The sequence below is a fragment of the Melanaphis sacchari genome, unplaced genomic scaffold (genome assembly GCF_002803265.2).
Source record: "Melanaphis sacchari strain LSU unplaced genomic scaffold, SCAv2.0 Contig28_pilon_pilon, whole genome shotgun sequence".
NCBI classification, from domain to species: Eukaryota; Metazoa; Arthropoda; class Insecta; order Hemiptera; family Aphididae; genus Melanaphis; species Melanaphis sacchari.
The window spans coordinates 2,318,864-2,344,695 of NW_020271162.1; the positions used below are offsets into that span (position 1 = coordinate 2,318,864).

Consider the following 25,832-nt stretch of genomic DNA (forward strand, 5'->3'; position numbering starts at 1 on the left):
ATATGACGTTGACGTATTAAAGTTACAAGTTATTAGGATAGCATAAACTGTAGACCATATATTTATAAGAATTAAAAATATAAGTACAACACAAGAGCTATGAACTTCATGATCCAATAACTCAAGTTTAACATTCTCTGAAGTGTGAGTGATGAGTGTAAAATGTTTTAAACTCTGCAAGTCAGCTTATAATTGTTTTCACATAACGGTGTTATACATTTATTTACTTTCCTAAAACCATTGGATCGGATATATTTTGCCCATGTAAAATATAGATGAGGTGCACTAACTATATATATATATATATATATTACAGTGTTGGATAAAAGGGTTTTGATTCCACTAATATTACCTCTTATCGGAGTTGCAGATTGGGCAACGTTTAAGCTCCTCCGGCAAGAATTCGAACGGTAATCGCGTGTCATTGATCTTGTATAGCCGATTATATAACCTTATTTAAATTTTAAATGTTTATGTTACTCAAAGACATCAAAACGTGAAACAAGAGAACAATTTTGATTTATCTCATGATTTTGAACGTAGGTGGGTATATACGTATAAGTACCGTCGCTGTGTAGGTGTATAATAATATTATTGAAGAGAGGTATGAAAAAAAAAAACGAAAATGCGCGTGAACTCCGCGATAATAATATCACACAGAAATAATAATGTTATTAAGCACACGTACCGCCTTCGTAGTACGATGAAAAACAATACTATTATATTATTTTTTATAAATCCAAAATGTTATTATTGGTGCTACCGAATTACATAATATTAAGTACTTCGAACTCGTGCAATAAATTCGTATCGGGGTTTTATTGTCATGTTATAAATCATTGAAAAATCGGAACTGTAACGTCCGTACGTGCGTATACGATATTAGAATAATATCGTAATGTATTATACGATCAGTCATTAATACATAATATTATTATATACAATAATGTTATAATTTATCGTCTATTCTACACGACGCGTAACAATGTATGATATTCATAGAATGATACGTAAAATGTATAATAATAAAGTAAATGGTGTATATATATATATATATATTACATTATATTATATTTTATTATTTTACATGGTTTTCATTTGTTCTTCCGTATCCGTTTCCGTTAGAGTGCGTGAGGATACGGACATTGCCAATGGGTTTATTGCGCGTATATAAAAGACACAATGTACACACACCACAGCGAAATGGACTAGACTCTAGTCCGACTTTTACGGCTTCCGACTACGAGCTGACCAAAAGTATTATCAGTTTTGTGCTCACGCGTGCGCACAAAATACTACTTATATATATATATATATATGATTATGACGTGACTATATAATATCATTATTATATTTCTACGACGGTATTAACGAATGACACATCTTAGTCAGTCGGACGGAGTGACAAAACGCGACCGATCGACTAGATCATAAGTTTAACTGAATTCGTAAGCGAGAAAAAAAAAATGATGAAATAAGTATCTGATACAGTTATGTAACTTTAGGATATGGTGTACGATTATTGTGTGACGATTAGTTTTACGTGTTATCTGCCGGCTGCTCGTAAAATATTGTATACTTACTATTCTTGCGCTGGACATAGTGAAGGTAAATTCGCCTTTAAATACGTAGCTTTTTGTTAAATATGCTTAATTCTATTTACCATCAATGCAATCGTAGTAAATATTCATCACTAACGTGACATTTTAGGCGTACAAAATATTATATTACTTACCTACGTATGTTAACCACATAAATCGTATATTTGCTAATTTCTTGTGTAGGTATTCGATTGGCGGTAAATTGTTTATAGGAATCTATGTGAGTATTTCATAAAAAAGCTTCACCCCGGTATGGCCGTTAAAACTTATCAAAAACATAAATATACATATAATAAAATCATACAAATTTTATGTAAATTGATTTTATCTTCATAGAATTCAATAAACATATTTATTTGTTTATTTTGATCTCTAAAATGTATAATATATTAAATTATACACATAATAGGAAACATTTTTTTTTTTTTTTAATTTTATAATTTTAATTAATTTTGTTTTTGTAATTTTGATGAGGATTTCAATTAAAGTGTGTAAATTCATTTGAAATTAAATTATTTTACTTGTGTATCATTACCATTTTCCTATTTATTTGATGTATTCAAAGTGTATCACAAGACCATTTTTATTTACTAGCCAATATTTTTAAATAGGAAGTACCAAAATATACAAAAAATAAAACATGGTGATTATCAAATTAAAAAAAAATAAAATATTTTTTAAATTTTTTTTATGAACTGTTTTGCTTAGTTTATTTACGAAATAATATTTAATTTATTATTATGTATTTTTTACACGTGTATTTTATTATTAATAAGTCTATGATATAAGTTTGCAAAAGATTCTATGTTGGAATTACTCGTTTAGTATTAGAATGCCATTTATTTCTGCCTAGTTTTTATGAAAAATAAAAAAATATGAGTTTTAATTATTACGATGATTTGTTTGGATGATTATAATTTACCATGTAACAGTATTGCATGATTTTTTTTATAGTTCAGCATCTTAAAATATGCACTAATATTATTATTTCATTCCTATTGTTTATCCAACACTATTGTAACTTTAAAATATGTGTTATTTTTTTTTATCGTTTGTTTACAAAACTTAAAAATATTTTAGTGTATGATATCTATATAGATTTTAATTTTGTAATACATTCAAATTAATTAACCCCTTATAGGGGTAGCAAAGCTTGTGTTGAGATCAATGAGTTATGATGCAATTTTAAAAATTAAAGAAAAATTACAATTTTTAAATAATTTACACACATTTTTATAACATATAACAGATATAAGAAAAAATATTTAAAATTAAAGTTCATTTATCATCTATTTTATGATTGAATTTTTGTTTGTTACATAATAAATTTGTATTTAAATTAAAACGCTATTCTTCAATATTTTCATCGTGTCAAAATCATTTGGACTTAAATAATCTAAAAAATGTTGGTAAACATTTTTTTTGTTTTTTTGTTTAGTTAACTCAAGTTTCATAAGTTCTACTTTCTCGTTTTTCAATGTGTAAAAATATGTATTTATTTTAGATACTCGTAGTACAGTAAATTGTTTATACAGTAAGTTAACAAGCAAAATTTAACTCTTCATAGTTGGAAACTTATTAGCCTATTTAATGATTTTTGTTTAGACATATTCTTACAGCTTGATTTTATTGTGTTATGAGTGGTCTGATTGCATTGTTTACACAGTCTCACTATATTAAACTATATATTTATAAATTTGTTTATACAATGCATTGTATACAATTAATATACATTTTTTTAGTAGTGTTTTGTTTAATTTATACATTTTGAAAATAACATACCTTAAATAGCTATATCACAAATATGTATATTCTAATGAAAATTCCAGTCAAAGATTAGACCTGCATATTTTACTCTTGCAACTTTAATTATTTTTGGTATCACAAGAATTAGATGATACGTTACGTTTATTATAAGATGTGTAACAATATTGTCAACTAGTACTTACGAATTTTTTATAGAGAATGCAACAAACACGCTTTTTTATTTTTAAACATCAATTTTAATTCAGTCATTTTATTAAATACTTCATTAACTTTAACAGTTAAAGTAACTGTTTAACATTTAACATTTTCCTAGATATTACTTTAAAAGAGTAAGCGTCTATTATCTGTGTACGTAGTTATTTTATTATCACTACCTAAACTACATAATTGATTAATATAAATTATAAACAATACTGGACCTAAAACACTACCTTGATGGATCTCATACGTTACTATTTTTTTTCATAAATAAGTGTAAAATTTATGGAAACTATTTTTTTTTTCAGTTTTTTAACAACTAATAAACTAATTTAAGCTTTATTTTTTTATTCTTAGAGCTGGCAAAATTTTTATTAGTTTTTGTGATCTACTGTGCCGAAAGCTTTTGCTAAATTCAAAAAGACAGCCAAAACTTTTTGGTTATTATCAGTTATTTTCATATACATTTTGTTATATGATATAGTGTTTTTAACACGTTGAAAACCAAATTAATTTTTAGATTTAAAGTTTTTTTTTCTTGACAGGAAATGCATAATTTTCACTAGTTTTTCAAAAATGTTAGAAAAAAAAAAAAACTATATAATAATGATATTGATCTATAATTAGACACATTCACTTTATTTTCTGATTTTTAAAAAAAGTTTGACAATCATTACTTTAGATTCATCGGGAAAAATGCTTTGTTTTAAACATAAATTAAATATATAAATGAGAGGATTAATAATATACTTTAGTATTTGTTTGACTGATGTTTTATAAATACTTGCATAAGTTTTATCTTTGAAACTATAACATTAATTAAATCCGTTTTTTCAATTTTTTATGATGAGTTTATTAAAAAAAAAAAATTACAAACTTTATTCTTAAACTTAATTAGAATATTTCTAAAAGATTTTGTATATTCTTCACCAATACATCTATAAAGAATGTGTTTAATACATTTTCCGCTTTAAAAGGTACCTACTTTTAGAGAATTAATTTTTTTCACCATTTTGTATAAGGTGTTTTTTTAACGTTTCATTTATGCCACTTTTCTTAGTTCCGGTTAATTTATTAATGAGTTTTCACATAATTAAGCGCATAGATTGTATTATGCTATCTTTTAAATTTGATTTTTTTTTATTTTCATAAATATAATGTTTGAAGATGTATATTATAGGTACTTAAAAACTAAATCCCATAAAACTAACTGTAAAAATTAGTGTTTGGGCATTTGTATGGATCATTCGTATTATTTGACGAGTGACTTCATTTACACATGCCGCTATAACCATCATCTATATTTTTGTACACGGACAACCTCTGTTGTTAATAATCAACGAAAACCTAAATATACGTTCATTCTACAACGTAGCTTGCTGCGTATAAATACCGGTAAACTAGCCCATAACATCAGACTTGGGCAGACACAGTCCGGCATCCCATTTGTAAGATTTATGTAAGTCGTTGACCCGCGTGATAACATGGTCGTTTAAAATAAAAGTCTATCCCAAAATACTTGGCAACTATACTCTCAGGTATAATACATAACTTATCCTATCGTAACGTTTATAGAATGAACCTATTTAAAAAGTTTCTATCTTTATTTTTAAGTGTAAATAAAAATAATATAAATTACGTAAGTCAATTAAATATCATGCGAATCGTCGCCGAGATCAGCTTAAACGCTGCCCTGATGACGTCCAATACGTGCTTTGTCTTCAAGCGATATTTTATATTGTGTACACGTTTTCGCCGTATCCTATTCGACACACTTTGAAATACACACACACACGCACACACACACACGCACACACACACGCACACACACAAGCGCGCGCGGGTACACACTTATTTATCATATACACTGTGAGCGGCAAAATTGTACGTCAAACATAAGTTGCGTTATCTCCGTCTCGTGGCACTACCACCACCACCACCTCCACCACAACCACCACCTACGGCGGCGCGGCAAACGAAAAACGCGCCCCTATAGTAGCGCGTGCTCCCGCCCCTCTGCGCCGCGCGGCAGACCGACGAGCGTTACGAGCGGACACACGAAACGCGACACCGCCGCCACGGACGACGACATTCCGGCGTGATCTGCCGACTGGGTGAGTCGTCTCTCACACCATAGGTTGCTTGCTCTTTCAACCTCTCATTCTGCACACTCCAACCCTATCGGCGACGTACGTGCGTGAGGGCGCGTGACGGACTGCCGCTCACACGGTCCGCGCGTTTCAAAATCGGACGGCGGTTTTCACTCTGCCACCCCTACGCATCTGTCCGTGAGTATTCGTAATGATAACAATATTATATTGGTAATACGATGTAATTTTTACACGTTTAATAGCCATTTGTCGTAAAATAGAATATACGAGTATTATATATTATGGTCATTTTTAAATTTATCGCACGGGGAGTGTTCTAAATAGATGTAATGTATGGGTAAATTGAGTATTGCACACGTGTGCGAGAATTTAGAGGTATATAATATAGGTATATTATATAATATGTGTATAAATATATTGTTATAATAATGTGTGTGTACAATTTTTAATGAAGTTTTGATTTTAAACTTTTAAACTGAAATCACAATTACTTATCCGTGTCACAAATTGGTTACTATAATAATTACTTTTGATTTTAAACCTGTAACGAAATCAACCAACTTATTGCTGTAAATACCGTATGTTCTATATTATTTTACCTGTAAGCTATAAGACTACGTAAATAAATATTTAAAGACAAAAATAATATTTAATTTCGAATAATTTAAAAATATACAAAATGTATTATAATAATTATACGGTATACCTGTGTATAATTTTAAGGTACTAAACAAAAAAAAATGTACTGTATAACTGAAGTATAACTATTATGTTAGTACTACTGTTATTTGATAATTACAAAAAAAATTGTAAAGAGATGCATGTTAATATTAATGTATTTGAACACCAATTTTTTAATTTTTAAGTAAAATATTAGTATTTTCAATTTGCTAAATATGCAAAGATATTATAACAATCTATCTATCTATTATAAAAGTCAGTTGCAAATATGAAACTTTTTATAACATTTATACAGTATTAGATTTTTTTTATGTCATTAATTATAAATTATAGTACAACATAAACTATAATTAAGAGATGTAATTAATATGTTAATTCAAAATTTAAAATAAAATAATTAACTAAGTTTTAAATTATTAATATTTTTTAAAAATATTCTTAAAAATCAAAGTTTTTGAAAGTTTTCTATCAATTGACTAATATAATGTAATTTTTTTTTATACATTTTCCATATTTTATTTTATTTTTTTTTTATTTTATTAATTTAATGAAATATATGTGTTTCGAGAAAACATCGTCTCCGCTATTATATGTTTATCTTATTAATGTTTAATATAGTAAATTTTTTACTCAGAAGAACTCATGTTTTTTATAGTCTTCAATATTAGAGTGAATTTAGCAACATAAAATTAAAATTATTTTATAGGGTATCCTATAATTTTAATAAACTCATATCTCAATTCAAAATCTTAACATCAAAAAAACCAACATAGTCTCGTATAATATTTTTAACTTTATGTTGTATAAATAGTTAATTCACTAATAAAAAAAAAATAAAAAAATAATAAAATGGATTTTCTTAACGTAAAATTTGTAATGTTATGCTCAAGACATTCTCTAAATTATATATTTGTTTAATAATTAGTTAATTAAAGTTAATAAATATTAAAAATCTAATAAATATTTTATAATAATTACAATATCCGACATTATAGAAATGTATCTTCAAATTTTTGTTTTGTAGAATTGTATTTTTATTTATAAAATAATATTATAATTTTATGTATTGATGTTTTGGCACGTTTCACAGTTATGCAATTCGTGATTAACAAGGGTAATTTTATTTAAAATTTGGTAAAAATTGTATTCAATTTGTAGCAGTAGACACAGATACTCTTTTGATTAGGCCATTATCATTTTAATAATATAGTAAAATTTGTTAGCGCTATGCTAGTTATTATGTTATTAGTAATAATTAACAACAATACTATGACTATGAATTTAGTGTTTTTTTTTCAATTTTCTAAATATGTTTTTCAATCCGTATTATACTTAAATATATTTAAGTTTTGGTGAAAACATATTGATTTATTTATTTATTACAAATATATAAGTATATATATATTAACTTTACTGATTAACTAGTTTTGAAAAATATTAATGAGAATTGCGTAGGAAACAATTATTTTCTTGCACTGAAGATATTTTGTTATTATTATAAAGTAATATGAACAGTTCATAACGAATGCGTTGGTACCAAATCAAATCGAAATTTATCTACCTTGCTATTATATTCGTGACCGTTTGTAGACAGGTAATAATAAGAGTGTGTATGACATTTGTAATTTTCTATACACTCGCTTCCATATTCGTTCGATACCACCTTTTGTGAGAAACACTCAACGTGACGTCGCACAATTTGAAAACATCAGATTAAAAGACGATTTATTTTTATTATATACGCTGCATGGTAGAGTGTGCTGTTTTATGTGTTATTATGAAACATTTTCGTTGATATTATCAAATTTTGTATGTATTTTTTTACTACCCCAAAAACAGTGACATTAAATATTTTGATAAAATAATGTACATGAACCACTTATCATTACATACGGTTTGAACAGTATAATATTGTGTTATAGGCTATAACTAGAAGCATAGTGTAGGCAAATGAAAATATCAATTTAAGGTAGATATGGAATAAGATAAATAGGGAAAAAATTACATAATATAGTACGAAAGGTATAATATACAAAAATGAACATTACGCGGTATTCAAACATTATACTATATTTTATACAAAATGTCGGCTTTTCTCATTTTGAATAGTAAATTTTCAAAAACACTGTTTTATACTTGTTCGAACCGTGAAGTGAACCTATTGTTTTGAATTTCAAACAATTGTAATCACACTTTATACGACAACAGCCAAATTTGTGTACATTTTTAACAATACCTAATATTTATGAGTACTTCATTTTTTATTTTTTTCATTTATTTTTATTTTATCAAAAAAAAAAAAAAACTTACCTAACATGATGCAGAATAGTAAAAATAACTAATGTAAATTAATTTAAAATATATTAATATATTTAATAATGTTGAAAATTAGTTTTGTTAGATAATGATCGTCGAAGTAGAAAGTTTCTTTAACAAAATTGTCTATTTGTTATAAAACACAAATTTCTCATCAGCACTATAGTTTTCTTCAATATTTGAGAGTATTTAAGTTATCATCTTTATGTTAAAACGAATATTGCTCCACCTTGCAATATTGTTCAGTGTTTGCAAAGTTTTATCAATATGATGAAAGAGATTTTCTGAAATGACATTAAATGAAATTCAGAAATTAATAGACGAGTAGTCGGTAAAATTCCAATTTTACTGTTTTTAATACTTTTCAAATCTTAACAGAAACCGATTTCAGGCATTATTACTTCATAAAAGTAATTTTTTAGAAATTCTTTTAATATAGTAATGTTGTAACCGTTTTTTAAAACAATCTTATTTCAATAATAAATTGTTTTATGTACATTTTGATTTATTTTATTTTACTATAAATTGTGAGGTCATTTGGTTATGGAAAATAGGATAAAATCTGTTATATCAATATTTACACGTTTAATCTTGGTATAATATTGTCAGTTTATAATATAATATATTGTTTTCATTATAAGCCATTGAGAAGTTACACATAGTAGTTAAACCTGGTTTTTTTTTAATCTTACATTTTCTAATAATCTAATAAGAGAAGAAAAAAGTCGACAGTATATTTATTTTAGTTTTGTAATTATGACTATAGAACACATTTTCATTTTATTAGCAACTATCTATAATAAGAAACATATATGTCCGGTATTCAATTTAGTTTGTGTACTCGTATATGTTTGTAAAAGTCCATCTATTATACCTCCATATGTAATTATATCATAGTCTTTGTTCTACTCAAATGACAAACGACTAACAGTGAACATTGAAATGATAGTTACATGGTTTTAAAAAAAATGCATGTGTTGTGTATATTATACGTGGGTTCTTTACTTTGTTGCGATCGATAGTGTATTGGTATTTGTACGACCCATGTGCGTTCAACAAAATAATCTGTAAGATATTTGCTTGAATTTTGCATAATAATTATGAAATACTAATACCAAACAATATATTATTAAACTATTACGTTTGGTACCGTTTCATTAATTTAATGGTAAAACAATATTATCGTTTATAAATCTGATTGGTAAATTAAAGCATAATGGTTAATTTTCATAATTAAAACCATATACTATAACAATAATACCATTATGTTTCACTTAAACCGTACACACACACATAGTTCTATGTATGTAAAATGACATTGTATTATACATAGGTAGTATTATTGCATGCATTTAGATAAAACATTATAATAACACATTATTTCGTTCTTATTAAAAATCAATACAAATTTTTTATTTGCTTTTATTTATAATTTAGTACTGCAATACTATAATATTTTTCCTTGACTTATAAGTTATTTGCGAATAATTTATCATCTATATACTTTTATATAGTTTTAATGAAATTTATAATTGGTATTTGTACTTAGATCTTAGTTATTATTTAGATTCATTAAAATAATAAAATGTACCATCGTAATAACTTAAAATATTTTAAGTTAAATTGATTTTTTACTGTGCATTATGTAAGAGAAAAATAATTATCAGTAAATACATTGATTGTGTATAAATACATTCGTGCACATAGTCAATGTATTTTTTATTTCAGTTATATTTTATTTCATATTCAATTTTATCACTTTAGATGCGACTTAAATATAATTTTTTGATTTACAGTGTTATGTGTATATCATTATTGTACACATAAATGTATAAATATATTATAATAACCTAAAATAAAAACACATAACCCAAATCAAAAAGCATATTTTTATAATAATGTCGGTCGATCACTGTCAATGTTCATATAATATTGATTTATTATGATATATGCTCTAGTCATAATAATATTGCATATATATTGGTTTGTTTTCATTTCAAAAATTATATTGATAGATAAGCAGTGTATAACACACTTCAAGCAGTATTTTGAAAGTAATAGTATTATAAAAATATGTCAGTAATCTTAAAATATACCGCAAGTGTATGAATTAATATATATATATATATATATATATATATATATATTTTAAATCATAATGAATAGGTAATATAAACATTTTTAAAATATTGAGCAGTAGTAAATTGTATAAATACTTCACATTGATGAAACTAATGAAGAAAATAATTTTTTTAAAAGCTGATTAATATAGTAATACTGAATAGGAGTTAATCGATAGATAAAGTAGACGTTTAGCATTTTACTTAGTCATTCAACTTAATTGGTTAAATATAACAAAGATTCGATACGTGGTTTTTAGACATTTAACAGTTAAACATTTTTTTTAATGTGTGTTATATATTGAAATAATAGATCAAATTATGTGTTACGGCAGCTATTGTGGGTTATTTCTTTATGGAAAACCTTCGTTTATGTGCAACATAAATTAAATTGGTTTATATAATGATATTATTATATATAAAATTAAATTAACTACCATACCACCTAAAATAATGTGTATGTAATAAACCTATATATTAAATACATATATATATATATATAAAAAAATGTCAACATTGGCGTCTTTATATAGTTTCGACTTTAAAATGTAAACACATTATTATAAACAATAATATACTTTAAATATTTATAAACTACCAATTTTCTACGGTTTTGTTTTTTTTTTTTCTTATAAAACTTTTCATTATTATAAGTACCGGTTATCGTAAAATAATATTATTATTTATCAATTCTTTTGGCAATTTAAAATTATTATAAAATAACTTTACTGACATCACTGTTATAAACACCAATAACATGTGAGTATAAACGTTTTTACGTTTTAATGTTAAAAAAGAAATCATATATACGATACATAAAGTTTCGTTTTTATTATTTGATTTCCTCAACTTTCAGCACATATAATAAAGTCAACATAAATTCGTATTTTTCTTTTTATATAGGAAAAACACTTTTAGTCCAATAAAATAAATGCCACTTGTAAACCATTCTTGGTGATTTGAAATGATCTTTTCTTACTTATACTTTTTTTATCGTATAAAAACACTTGTTTTTCCTATAATATATTTACCTAAATTTGAAAATATTTGGTCACTTAATTTTGTTTAAGTTAGTTAGACTAAACGTTTCGTATCTTGTTGTAATTCACTTCTTTTACATGAAATTCTTTTTTTTTAATTTTAGTTTAAAATTAAAATATGTACATATATAATAAACTTAGTTGTTTTATTAATTTATGCGTGCTTGTATGAGAAATAACAATCATAACAAATTATTGGTTTGTTGATATTTGAAGTAACAGAAAAAAATCAACAACTGGACACAGGTATTGATTTAAAATTTATTTTTCAGTAAAAAACACTTTAAACGACGTAATTCAATTACTTTTGAAAAGGTAGTCTTTCAAATAAAATAAAAAAAAAAAAAAAAAAAAATATGAAATAAATGTATAATATATCTATAGATTATATTAAAATAATAATAATTAGATGTTTTTTTTTTCAATCGAAATGTTATATAATCCGGAAACAAATATTATCTTACTTTCCAAGCGAGCATATCCATAAAAACAAAGTTTGTCTAGCCAAAAACATATTATTAAATACATAATAATATTATATTGTATTTATGCGTCAGTCTGCATATACATATATTTATCAAACAAATACAATTAATGTATGATATTTGAAGAAGTTTACAGGAATGTAGATTGTGTATGTTGTATTAATTTTTAAGAGATCACCTGATTGTTTAATTCTCTTAAAATATTTGGACCGTATCCGGACGCTTTTATGATAATAGAAAAAATTGAGAAAACAGCATAAGTCTATGCCAATAGCTAAAATTAACAATAAATAATATTTCGATCAGCTTTGTGTCGTTTCATATTATTACTCGTGTAAACGTATTTGTTACTCATTACTCTTTACTTGTTTTTATTGAAAATTTAAGACCACAAGTGTGTATTATGTAGTACGCATTGTGGGGATTATTAAATGATACAGTTAGACTACACTGTTTTCTTCGATATAGCAGCCGGTTTTATTCAGGACTATTAATGCATAACGTGACAGCTATATAACTGCCGTCTTTGAATTTTTTTTTCTTGCGTTTTTGCGAGTAACACGTTTTGAAAATGTTTTTTGTACCCCTAAAAATAATGGCTTTTGGCGTGCTCAGCCGTTAGCCCAAACGCCAATGGTTTTCATGAACATAGTTATACGTATATAAGATGTTTTATAGTATTGAATGTATAATAAATTATTACAATACTTTACCTTGTAAATTAGGAAAATATTTTAGTGTAAAAAACAAAGTATCACAATGATTGTGATGAAACGACATTGTTTCAGGTTATTAGTTATTAATATCGTTGTACATCACAAATTTGATGATCAGATTTCCGAAAATGATAAATCAAGATTTAAGTTTATAAATTATAATTTCCCATTCAAAATCGTTTTACCGTAAAATAACTTAAAATAAACTTAGATTTTCAATTAAATTTTGGTAAATCACGGAGAAATCATGTTCAAATTCGGTGTTGAAGAGTAAATAATATATTATTACACATATTGGTCTTATAATTATAATTCATTTTTTATTAAATACTTTGAATTTTAAAATTTTTCGTAGTCTGTGTATTGTATACCAAGCTAAAAAATATGATAATAAAAGATTTATGAAATTATTTCAATAAATTATTCCAGCTTACATTTTTAGAAAATTATAAATTACATACACGATGATTAACATTTTACATTTTGAATACACTATATAAAATTAGCAAGATTTGTTTTTATTTCTCAGTATTTATTATTGATTTCAAAATAAATAAAATTTAAATTAAAAGCAATATCACGTTATCAGGTATTCTATTGGAAACTGCGTTTTTTTTTTTTTTTTTAATATTATGCAATAGCTAATAATATTATGTTTGTAGATAATAAAAATTTAAATTCTTGAAAACAATTTATTAATTCAAAGGAATTATACATGTTATAAGATATCACCATTAAATTATTTAACCTAAAATATGTATTAGCCAAATACATGTCTTATTGTTATACAAATTACGATATATAGTTATTTTCATTCAAATACAATTTTAAGCTAATTATGGTATATCCAATAAATTAGAAAGAGAATTATTTAATACATTGTATTAAAATTGCATATTCAATGCGCCGTGGTACTTAAATATGCATAACCCGTTTCTAATAGAGTTATAATATAATCATAATATCAGAATGCAGAAATAATAATTTAAAAGGAATTTAAAAAAAATTGAAATTTACAGTTAAGTTAATATCTTTATATTTATTTTTGTTTGTTATTTACTTCCAACTTTTATAAAAACATATTAAAAATAATATACATACTATATATCAATTTTTAATATTTTTTTCTACAGAAAAAAATAAAAAATAAAACAATGCCTAAACAATATTAAATAATGTATTGAAAAAATTGCAAGAAAAAATCATTTTATTAAATCTATTATTATATCTTGCATTTTTTTTTTTTTTTTTTATGAGAAATTGGTTTGTTTTTGTAATTATAAACAGTAATGCAAATTTACGCTCAATTAATCAGAATTTAGATTACACTTACGTTTTTCATCTGTGAATTTTAAACGAGTATATTTTAAGTTGTTAATAATTAAAATAAATATATCCAAGATGTCGAAAACAGATGGCAAAGTTTTATAGTCGCTTATTTTAAATAATAGTCATTAGGGAAACAACAATATTTCAAAAAATAAATAAATAAATATCTATAAAAAAATGAATAAACTATTAAAATCATAATCTAGTAGAATTTAGTTTCAAAAAAACTAACGTCTATACCCAAATTTTAAATTTGTTTTTCATTATTAATTATTGTTTTTTTTTTGATAATAAATCATCGACACACAAAAATGTTCTTGTTGTCACTAGAATAAAGCTCTATTTGTTATTTTTTTATTTTAAAAATGTATTTAATATAAATTTATCATAGAATCTTTAATTTATATTATGGAATTGTTCTTAACTTTTGATTAATTTTAAAATGGCGATAAAAAGAACATAAATTTAATAAAAAAAAATCAAATAAAGTTTATAAGCAGACTTTAATAATATAGTAGTTTTAAGCCATCATTCTTCTAAATTAAACCAAAAATACTTTTAATTGAAACAAATATTTTTCACTAACTCTTATTATTGATTTCATTTATTTCGTAAACGTATTTGTTACAATCATTTATTTTATTATACAAACACTGGAAGTATTTATTTTTTAAATTAAATTCTTGTTATATTGTACAAATAATACATTTAATTTTTTTCTGTCAGCTCGTGATATTTAAAAACCCAACAAATTAAATAATGTTTACAATTTCAAATTAAAAAAAAAAAAAAAAAAAAAAAAAAAAAAGCTAGTTTTATAGAAAATTATATTATATTTATAGATTAAAGATCAAAACTTAGTATGTCTCAGCAGTCTTTGAAAAAAAAATTAAATTAAAACATTTTAAATAATAGAATTTTAACTTTATTGAAAAAAAATATATGAAAATATAGTAGTATCTATTAGTATATGATAGTTTTAATTAGTTATTTGAAATAATAATATTTCTATTATAGAGTTATCAAATCAATAATATATTCTGCCCGGATTAAATAAAATATCATTATTTGTTACAAATTGTGCTTAGTTCATGAGTATAGTTTTCCTTACTGTTAGTACCGTTTTTTATTTAACGATGCGCTCAGAATTCAATTTGGTTAATATGTGAACGTACTGCAAAATAATTATACTTCCATAAAGGTTCAAATGCAATCCTGAAAACTTTACCCGTGATCTCGCAGTAGTATACTGATAATCCTTAATTAAGCTTGTAAAATATATTTGTAAAAAAAGGATTATTTAGAAATATATTCAACTTTATGGATAAAATTGAAAACACTGTAATTTTTTATCAAGTATTTAATTATGAAATTCCACTCAGCTGCAAATACACTACAATAATATTAAAAACTATTATAGAATTAAAAATGTTCTACATCATTCAGGCTTGTGTGATTTTTTTTTTTTTTATAATTTGCACATATAGGTATTTCCACTTACAAATGCTGTGGAGATACACATATAGAAGGTTTTCGTCGTTCCATCAGTCGATGTTTCTACCCTTAATTTTCGACTAAATAGGTCTATTCGGTACTTACGTCTAGAATTGACGTAGCCATCAATTGTGGCGTGGTAGCAGCCGTTTACCGTACCTCTCCTCTAAATATTTAGGTCACAAACCGTCCTCTCTTACAAAATGAAGAGGACTATTTTTTTTTTTATTTTTTTTTTTTGTCAGGCAATATATTATCTATATGCATTACACGATTTAACGTCATTTTTTATCGAAGCTTTTCATTAATGGGCAGAAATTCAGGAAATTTCTATTTAAGTTCCGTATTGGTTATAAAGAACGACGTACAAAAAATAAAAATAAAATAATTTTAACAATAAAAAATAGTTTTTATGAAAATATACTATCATGCTATGTAGTAATTTTAACAATTTTTAAAATTTTGATTTAGATACCAATCAACTCTGATTTTTGTCATGGTCGTGTCAATCTTGTATATAATTATTGTTAATCACTTGTGTTAAATTTATAGTTCTCATGAATTATTTTATGATAAAATTATAATTTTTTATTGGAACCTTATAAGTCTAAGTGTAATTTATGATATGTTATTATTTTATTTATTTTTAATGAACAATTTTAACTGACCAAAGTTATAATAAAAAAAGAACAAAAAATATTTTTTAAATCTTATTATATCCCAGAGAATAATGCAATAATATTATGTTTTTGTTTTTGTGACTAAATAAGTTGATAAGATTATAAATAATGGCCAATTGATCAATAATTTTATTCTGAAATATCATATTACGTATTACAAATAACATGAATTAAAAAAAAAAAAAAAAAAAAAAATTAGAAATTCGATGGATAGAATAATATGAAATAAGCATAACAGTAAAAATAATAATAATACATTTCTAAATTATGATCAAAGAAGAATTGCAACAATTAAATTATTTTCATAAATTTAGGTTAAAAAAAATTACACAAAAGCCAGAATGTTTCTCTTGGCATACAAGAAAGCGACCTATATTTTGTACAATTTTTAGTTATTTTATAACAGAACGCTGTTGAAGATCAGTTTTACTGTGAGTTTGAAATCCTTTGACATTCGCTTTACGCATTTGGTTAGAAAGGCGTACGCATATTATTATTTATTATATACAACGCATACTTGTAATACCTATGTACGTGAGTATACACACAAACACAATATAGTATATACGTATTAACCATGTGTATTCACAGCAAACCCTCATAAGTAATTTGTACGCATGCGTACTTAGTAACACAATTCCAATAAACTATATATTACGCGAGAGGATTTTTCTCTTTTTTTTTTTTTTGAAAATCGCTTTACGTGCATTTTTCTATTGAAATTACATTATAGTTCTGTGGCTCTACAGTGTAACATAAAATACAATTTATACAGAACGTATGCATACAAATACAACATTTTTACACGACATGCATACACACATTGTGCAAATAAGTCGTGTGTGTGTCGCTTTAGCCTTGCTATGTAAGGGGAAACGCATATGAAATAATGACATTAGTATACATGCCATTATAATAGAGTCTGTTTTCTATTCATTGTCGTAGCGGGTGAATCTTATGGGGCACACAGTATTACTTTTTTTGACGTATTTAACGACATCGGAAACAGTGTGCTGTTGTTGCTGCTGTTCCCTTAAACAAATATTTATTCAAAATCATTTCCACGATGGCGTTGGAAATGTCATTGAATACATTATTTTCCATTGTTATTATTATTATACGTGCAGTAAACTTGGCGAAACGTATATTATGAAAATATTCACATACATCAGAGCAGCGAAAATCTATTACGGAAAATACATACTGGCAACACGCCTTTATCAAAACCCTGTTGTACATGCATAGTCTTGTCAAATGGTATATAGGTAAAACGAACTCTTTTTATTTATTTTTTGCTATCATTATATAATATTTCGATATATTATTATACATTAAACAATGAGTAAACAGTTATATTAGGTTAAAAGGACATGTTACATAGAGAAAATAGTTACAGTAACACTACTTAAAGTCTTAGAATTCAATGTGTTGTAAATAAAAGATTCACATTATATTTACCCGTAATATTTTCTTTATTATCCAACAATTGTACGCAGGCACCTGTCTGTTAAAGTTTTATTATTATTATTATTATTATTACTTTTACACTTTTTATAGAGAATATTTTTGTTTATAATAACTATAAATAAACAAAGTCTCGTCAGTTTTATAATATTAAAGTTGATTTTTTTTTCTTCAAAAAATCATGGAATGTGAAAACATTTATTGATAATTTATTTTACAATAGAACTCGTAATAATTAAAAAAAAAAGACAATTTAAGTCTATTAACGTTGATCGTTACAAACATAAGTACAATAATATAAATACCTTTATGTTTCATGCATTCGGTAGTATATAATTTATAGTTAATAATATTAATATCCAAATCGGCAATCGTAATAAAAAAAAAGATACGATAAAATTGTTTTGCACCGGACCACCGAACATTCGTGCTATAGGTTAATATTTTACACAGTAACTTCATATGAAAAAAAAAAAAAATAACGAGAAAAAATGAATAAATTTAAAAAAAAAGGCAAAAACTGGTATGCAAATACCAAATTTACAGTGCAACTATATGTCGCCGTAGTTATGCGTTAAAATTACCATTGCGCATTGCGCATAATATCATCATGATATTTGTTTGTACTTTAATGCTCTTGTCGCAGAAAACTTTCTACCACGTCATTCATTGTAACTATAAAAATAACTTATTTATGTTTATATGTGTGTGTGTGTATATCTATATATTTATCTATAAAACATATTGCACGAAATGTTTATAATAATACAGAATGGCGCAAAGGATTTCAAAAATATTGTAGGGGGTGACGAGCTGTAGACATGAAATATTTTGTTGAATTCAAGTTGATTTTAACTGTCACTAATACAAATGTATAAAATAAAATAAAATATATATTTAATCCAAACAAAGCGTGTCTATATTATAGACAAAACTTCATACTGATAAAACCATTATTATTTATTAGTATACCGTTGTCATCGTAATCACCTTTCGGATTGCAGCTGCTCATGGCTTGACGCCTATCGATAAACTTTGCGATAAATGTTTGATTTGTGGCTGATTACTCAACAGCTAAACGTAATTATATACGATGCACGCTACGGACACACGGGGGAATACTGGTATGGGTAAAGCGGAAGTATACAGTGGCAGTGACGGCAGTGGCGGTATTGCTTTTAATAGCCTAGAAAACTTTGTTTCCGTAACGCTCTCGCCGATTACTTATGCGTTTACAGAGTTAGCCTATATGCACTATAGTATACATTATATTATGATGTTACACAAATATATATTTTTATACGGTCGAGTTTTGTTGAGAACGTTAGAAACGTCTGAGCCGAATACGACGACGTCGTCATTTACATATTTACGCCCGCATAAAACGAAGAAAAAACCAACTTGCGTTCAGACGACGGCGATTTCTTTAAGTGTTTATCCAGGTACTTATTTTATATACATAGACTGCCTCGATGCGTTTAGCTGTCTGTCTGTCTTTCTATCTTTATGTGGAATAGATGAATATATATATGAATATTCCTATTTACATTTTGTCCCGGTACGAGCGTCGGAATGTAACTCCGGAAGAACTTGGCGTACCAACATTTATAACTTCCGTGTCGGTAATGGTGTTCTCGTAAATTTATTTCCTATGCATGTATACGCATATTAGTTAAACGAAAAAAATAATAAATAAACGTTATCCCATTCAGTTGATCATAAAAATCAAATTGTATGTCTCAAACAAGGTGTTATGATAAGGGTAGCTTTGCGATTCAGCAAAGATTATCAATTTACATTTTTTTATATATATATATATATGAATATTGTGGTTAAGTGTGTTAGATAAGCATTTATTAATATATATATATATATGTTTAAATGCAATAAATATGTATAGCATATATATAATATAATATAATAAATAATATATTAATATAATATAATATATATATAAATTTATAACTTTAATGAATCACCAAATTTTTAGATTCAAGTGACACAAAAAAAATGTGTACAATTAATCAGTTTATTTTATTTGTAATTAGGTATAAAATTACATTGAGTGTTGCATATTTTTAATAATCGTTAGCTTATATTATAAAAACTTAATCAATAGGTGTCGAAAAAAATAAATAAAAAGTTAACAATTTATAATGACTATAAATAATCAATTCTGACAAAAATATTTTGAATATAATACTTCTTTTTGTGTTATTATTTTGATTATTATATCTCTAAGTTCTTACATAAATATTTAGTAGCAATTAAAAATATCTACTCAAATCAAAACTAAATCAGAGCAAAAAAATTATAATCGATTTGGTCAAAAACTATTGATTAATGAAATTAATATTCCCGGTTTTAATTTTTTTTTTCATTATAAATGAAAGTACTAGAAATCTGAATCCGACTACTTAGATCTAATTCATTACCAGAAACTTCTTTCAAAGTTAGGTTATAGTTAGGCATATTTTATTGTACCAAAAATGTGATGACAAACAAAATAAAAAAAAAAATATCAGAAATGCATACATATACATAATATAAAAACTAGTATATTCATTGTCACTCCAGTAGTATAACCATAATGAATACAAAATAACAGAACTCACGAGATTTTTTTTATAATTTTTTTTCATAGAAGAAAATTATTTACCTAAATTATATTAAGTACTTAATCTTTATAACCCCTTTCATAATAGTCAATAACAATTATTTAACAATTAAATGTGTATGTATGTTTTACAATTTATTGGATTTGTATATAAATTAAGTATTATCTAATAAACCAATTAAAAAATTTAATTATTTCATCAAACTAGTTGATGATAAACATTTTTATTTTTTTTTATCATTGTCTCCCATATTTTGTGATGTATGCTGAGTTGTTGCAATGGTTTATTATTTTCTTTTTTTACTTAATAAGTAAAGCGTGCGTTGAATATCTATATTTATGTTTCACTTGTTAGAGAACTATCCGTTATTAAAATCTTATAAATATTTGCTATTACTTTTGGCTTATTCGATTGTCTCTAAGCTAGTTTTTTTTATGAAACCGTTGAATTATCAAGAGTGGTTTTGGGAAACATTGATGAAGTATACGGATTTATGTTATTATATAGGTATTTATATTGTATAAGCTATAAACTTATATCACAAGTTAAAGTAACATCTGTATATTTTTTTTCTTACTGAAATTATTGAACTCTTTCCAAAAGTTTAAAGAAAATGTTAATAATAATAAAAATAATAGCTATTTGATTAATGGTTTTCAATTCTTAAATAGAGCCCGTATTTTTTTATTATAACTAAAATAAAATCGTAAAAAAAATCAAGTTTTTAGGGACTTTTTAATGTAAAAAATAATATATATTAATAACATTTTCAAAGAGCTATTTTATCATATATTATAATATGTTACTTTACTACTATTTTTTTCGAATAAAACTACTAAGAATATAAGAATAATAAATATTTTCACTAGTTAGAATCAATTTGCATGTAGTGTACGTTAGTCATTAATTATTGCAGTTCATTATTAAATATAATACACACTCTATAGTTATAACAATGAATGAAAGATTTGATAATCAGAAATATAAATGGAGAAAAAACATCATGATTCATAATTAAATAGTCGTTTTTACACATAAAATTACACCAAAAAAATTATACTATTGTAATTGTAAATTTGATTTTTGAATTATATTAAATATTATACATTTTAAATAATAATATTGATCATCAGTTCTTAAACTGTGGTCCGTGGCCCCACGGGGGTCCATGAGAGCTATACATATAACATGTGTCAATATGTGACATGAGTGAATTATTATAATTTTTTTTTTTTTCAAAAAAATCAATACCATTGCATTAAGTAAATAAAATAACTGATATTATATTTTTATAAAAACTTACTATAATAAAAATAATTATAAATGTATATGCTTTGTTATATCTACTTTTGTAATTTGTAATTTAAAATAATTATTATAATTTGGTTATAATAACATGGTATGTTTTGTAAAAAAATGATTTTCAAAAAAAATGTATTATGGATTCCAAGTCTTCAAAAAAATTTTTTATCATTGGTCCGTGTTCTACAAAAGTTTAAGAAACGCTAATATAGATGATTGATATTTTCACAAAAACATAAAATAAATAATGTATATCTATTAATTTGACTTATTATAAAATTATTATGTACGATAATTCTGTTGCTTTAATGCTTCGTTACTTCTGACAGTATACGTATAATAATACAGTGTAAAACTAATAATGTCTTAACTGAAATCTCTACTTATCAAATAGAAACTTACCATTCCTCGATTTTAAATCATTACGATATAATAAGGGTTTAAAATGCTCATTTGACAGTTTTGATAGTGACATTTTTTGACGGTTTAGTATTATTCGTGTAGTAAACATTATATAAAATATATAATAAATACTTGCCTGTGCACATCATTATCCCTTGCTTACGAGTGAAATTACACAAAACATTATAATAATATATCGTATCGTAATATTCTGCATCTGCTTTCGCTCTATTGTATTGTATTCATTTTAACACCAATGCATTTTAATGCGCCTTGCTATTAACACCTATCTTGAAATAATCGATTACCAAGGAAAACCGTTATTTCTATACATATATATATATATATATATATATATAGTAACCAACCGTCCAATAAAGTACCATCATCAGATATTTATTTTGCATCTATACAGAACAATGTATTGCTGGCAGTGTGGGAGTAAAGTTAATATTTTTAAAAGCATCGAAAACAGTTAAAAGCACAGCTGAAATAAAAAGTAAAAATATAAATCTTTTACTCGTTTAATAAATTGCCCCCTTTTTTAAGGTACTATATCACATAAAACCCTTTAAGGTCAATGAAGTCTGATTTAGATTTTGAATAAAGTTTTGATTACTTTTTTTAACAAAAAGAAGAAAAACCAAGTTTTTCTTATAATATTTATATTCGTATATAAATACAGTAATGGGCGTGTCATTAAAAAAATATACTTGTTATATGTTTTCTTTTTAGTTTTAAAGCATACCGAGAGTTCGATCTCTGTTAAAATTTAATAAATAAAAAACAAATTTATGATGAAAACTAAACGATTTTTCTGTTATTTACCTGAATATCTCGTTTATTTATACTTCGTATGTACAATTGTAGAATCTTAAATATCAACCAGTGATGAAATGTTTCATAACATATTATTATAAAAATATTATCGTCTTTGTTTAGTTTCATAACCCAGTGCTACGGTTAAACAAGACTCTTTAAAAAAAAAAAAAATGAAAATTCAAAAATATCACAAATAATATTTAACCAAAAGCTAAGTAAATATAGTAATATAAATCAAAACAAATATATCAAAGACGCATAATATAACGTACGTGCTTTGAGTATTGAATAATTTAGATTTTAATGATTGTTTCAATTCGTTTATGACGTATGTTCAAATATGGAACAAGACAAATCGTTTAAATGTAAAACATAAAGACCTGACAAATCATAATAACAAATACAATATAGATCCAGCCAAATAGCAGATATTGAGTAAAAATATTCGTCATAAATCATAATATAATTTTATCTATATCTGCCTCGCATCATGGGCGCTAGGTTAGGTATCGTATGTAAAATATAGATCCTTTTAAATGGCTAAGTCATTGGTTTCAGGTTTGTAAAACAGCGATAAATATTTTTAACAAGCACATAATTATGTGAACAACAAAAGTATTATTATATAATTATAAATTGGATTCCGATCGGAATAAATATGTGTCTTTGTTACACCTGCAAGTTGAGTGGGGACTCGGCACGAGTGTGTGGTGTTTGGTTATTTCTCGATGGGTAGGACAGATGCCCTCGTACGTTTGGCTGATATTATGTTTAGGCATGAACATAGCACGATAATATTATTATTCTGTTCAATGTCAATACACTATTATACGGTTAAAATTATCTAGCTGATAAGTTTAGTTTGTTCAAAAGAGTAGATTTGCATAAAACGGTCGAATCGCTCATCGGCCAGTTGGTTATGTTATTGTGTTTGAAGGTAACTATCGATTACACACTTGCACGCGTTTGGTGCTTTTGTGAGGCTATGTAAACAATTGTAAAATTCTAAATCTGAGTGTTGAGTGTCTAGTTATCAGTTCTCTTCCGTAATTAATTATAATCGTGATATTCGGATTGAGCGAATATTAGTTTTGGTTTAGTTTTTATTTTATTTTTGTTTTCCTATCATGACAAAATTGTACTTGAGTGAACAATTATTTATCTACGGAGGATTTGATACAGAAACTTGATGTATGATACGTTGATTCCGGTGTATTTGTATGTATGTATAAAAAGTACGGTTGAAAGCTAACAATGTATAAAGTTATCAATCACGTCCGGTTTCTATTTGTTTCAATGAAAATTGTTTCGCGGAAAACTGATATTAATACTTTAATAGAAATGTATATAAACAATTAAAAAATAAATATAATAACTTTATATCGTTTAATATTTAATACATATGAAAACTAATTATATGAATTCCAGTTTTTTTAATTTTCCTGTGTAACGATGAGGTACACATAAAAAATTAATAGTCTTAAATCTAAGCATAATTACAAAATAATGTGTACGAATTAACTAAAATTGAAAGCATATTTTGAATAAATTAATTAATTTTATCATTTTTTACTACTCAACAGTATAACAACCATTAGTATACTTATTATTTTTATATACAACACCAATCATATTAGTTTAAAAAAAAAAAAATAAATAAATACTTAGAGACAGAACTTTGACTTATAAATATTAGAGACATATAACTGATGTAAGGTAAAACTCTATGAATAAGACGGTCTTTGTTATATAAAAAAAAAAAAAAAACTACGGACTTATAAAATCTTAGCATTTTATTTTCTCTCCTCTTTCACGGTGTGCAATAGATCTGTTTGAACAATAACTATATTAATAATAATTATTATAAATACATTTAATCATCACGTATTTTGTGTTTCAGTAACCAATCAGCGTCTATAAATTATTTTGGTGGTAGCAACGACGTAATGTCATTACTTCCGTGACGCACAACCTGAACGGCTCTGCAGCAAAATACGCTCGCAATCGCACAGGCAAAATGAAGGGTCGCGTGCTCGGATGTGCTGTTATACGATTGGTTGTTGCACTGTTATGCGTTAATCATATAGGTAAGTGTAATTATATTTGTAATTTGTAGTTTTCGAGTGACGATATCGCGAGACATCGCTGTGATGCAATCGCGTTTGTGTTTTGAAACATAATTATGATATTCGATCACGAATGTTGCGATAATAATATGATAATTTTATAATAATCAAGCAAGGTTCCACGAGATCTGTAAAATAAGTAATATTCCCCAAAGTAAAATGAGAAATCATTAAATGTACTAATTAGAAAAATAAAAATTGAATAAATAAATCAGTAACTAGAACTTACGCGTAGGTTAGAGCTCGTTACACACACACACAAAAAAAAAAAAAAAATTAAATTAACCGGCATAGTATAAATGTCATATTATGATGTATGGATATTAAATGAATGTTTTTTTGATTCATACGACAAAATTAATGACCTAATTCAATAAATAACGAATGATGTGCGTTAATATTATCGAGGAATTTATTATTGTATCCTCTATCACGTATTGTTAAATATCGTTAAGAATGTTAAAAATTAAAAAATGCATAATTTAATATATTCACTAGTCTACCTACCGATTTGATCTCTTTTCTATACTAATTTTTTAATCGTTAATTATTATTTACTA

The 25,832-nt window shown here is 25.2% G+C and overlaps 1 protein-coding gene across 3 annotated transcripts in view; it reads left to right on the forward strand.

Moving 5' to 3' along the window:
* The first annotated feature begins 1,488 nt into the window (after nt 1–1,488).
* The window catches only part of LOC112595589 (Down syndrome cell adhesion molecule-like protein Dscam2), a 290,281-nt gene continuing 265,937 nt past the window's right edge, over nt 1,489–25,832 (forward strand). For 2 of the 3 annotated variants that reach the window (XM_025340851.1, XM_025340852.1), the window contains exons 1-2: nt 5,677–5,854; nt 25,047–25,233. In XM_025340851.1, coding sequence (XP_025196636.1) covers nt 25,164–25,233 — 70 coding nt within the window. In that variant the 5' untranslated portion in view covers nt 5,677–5,854; nt 25,047–25,163. Of the gene's footprint in view, nt 1,609–5,676; nt 5,855–25,046; nt 25,234–25,832 lie in introns of those variants that run through there. The other variant, XM_025340850.1, reaches the window with a different exon arrangement.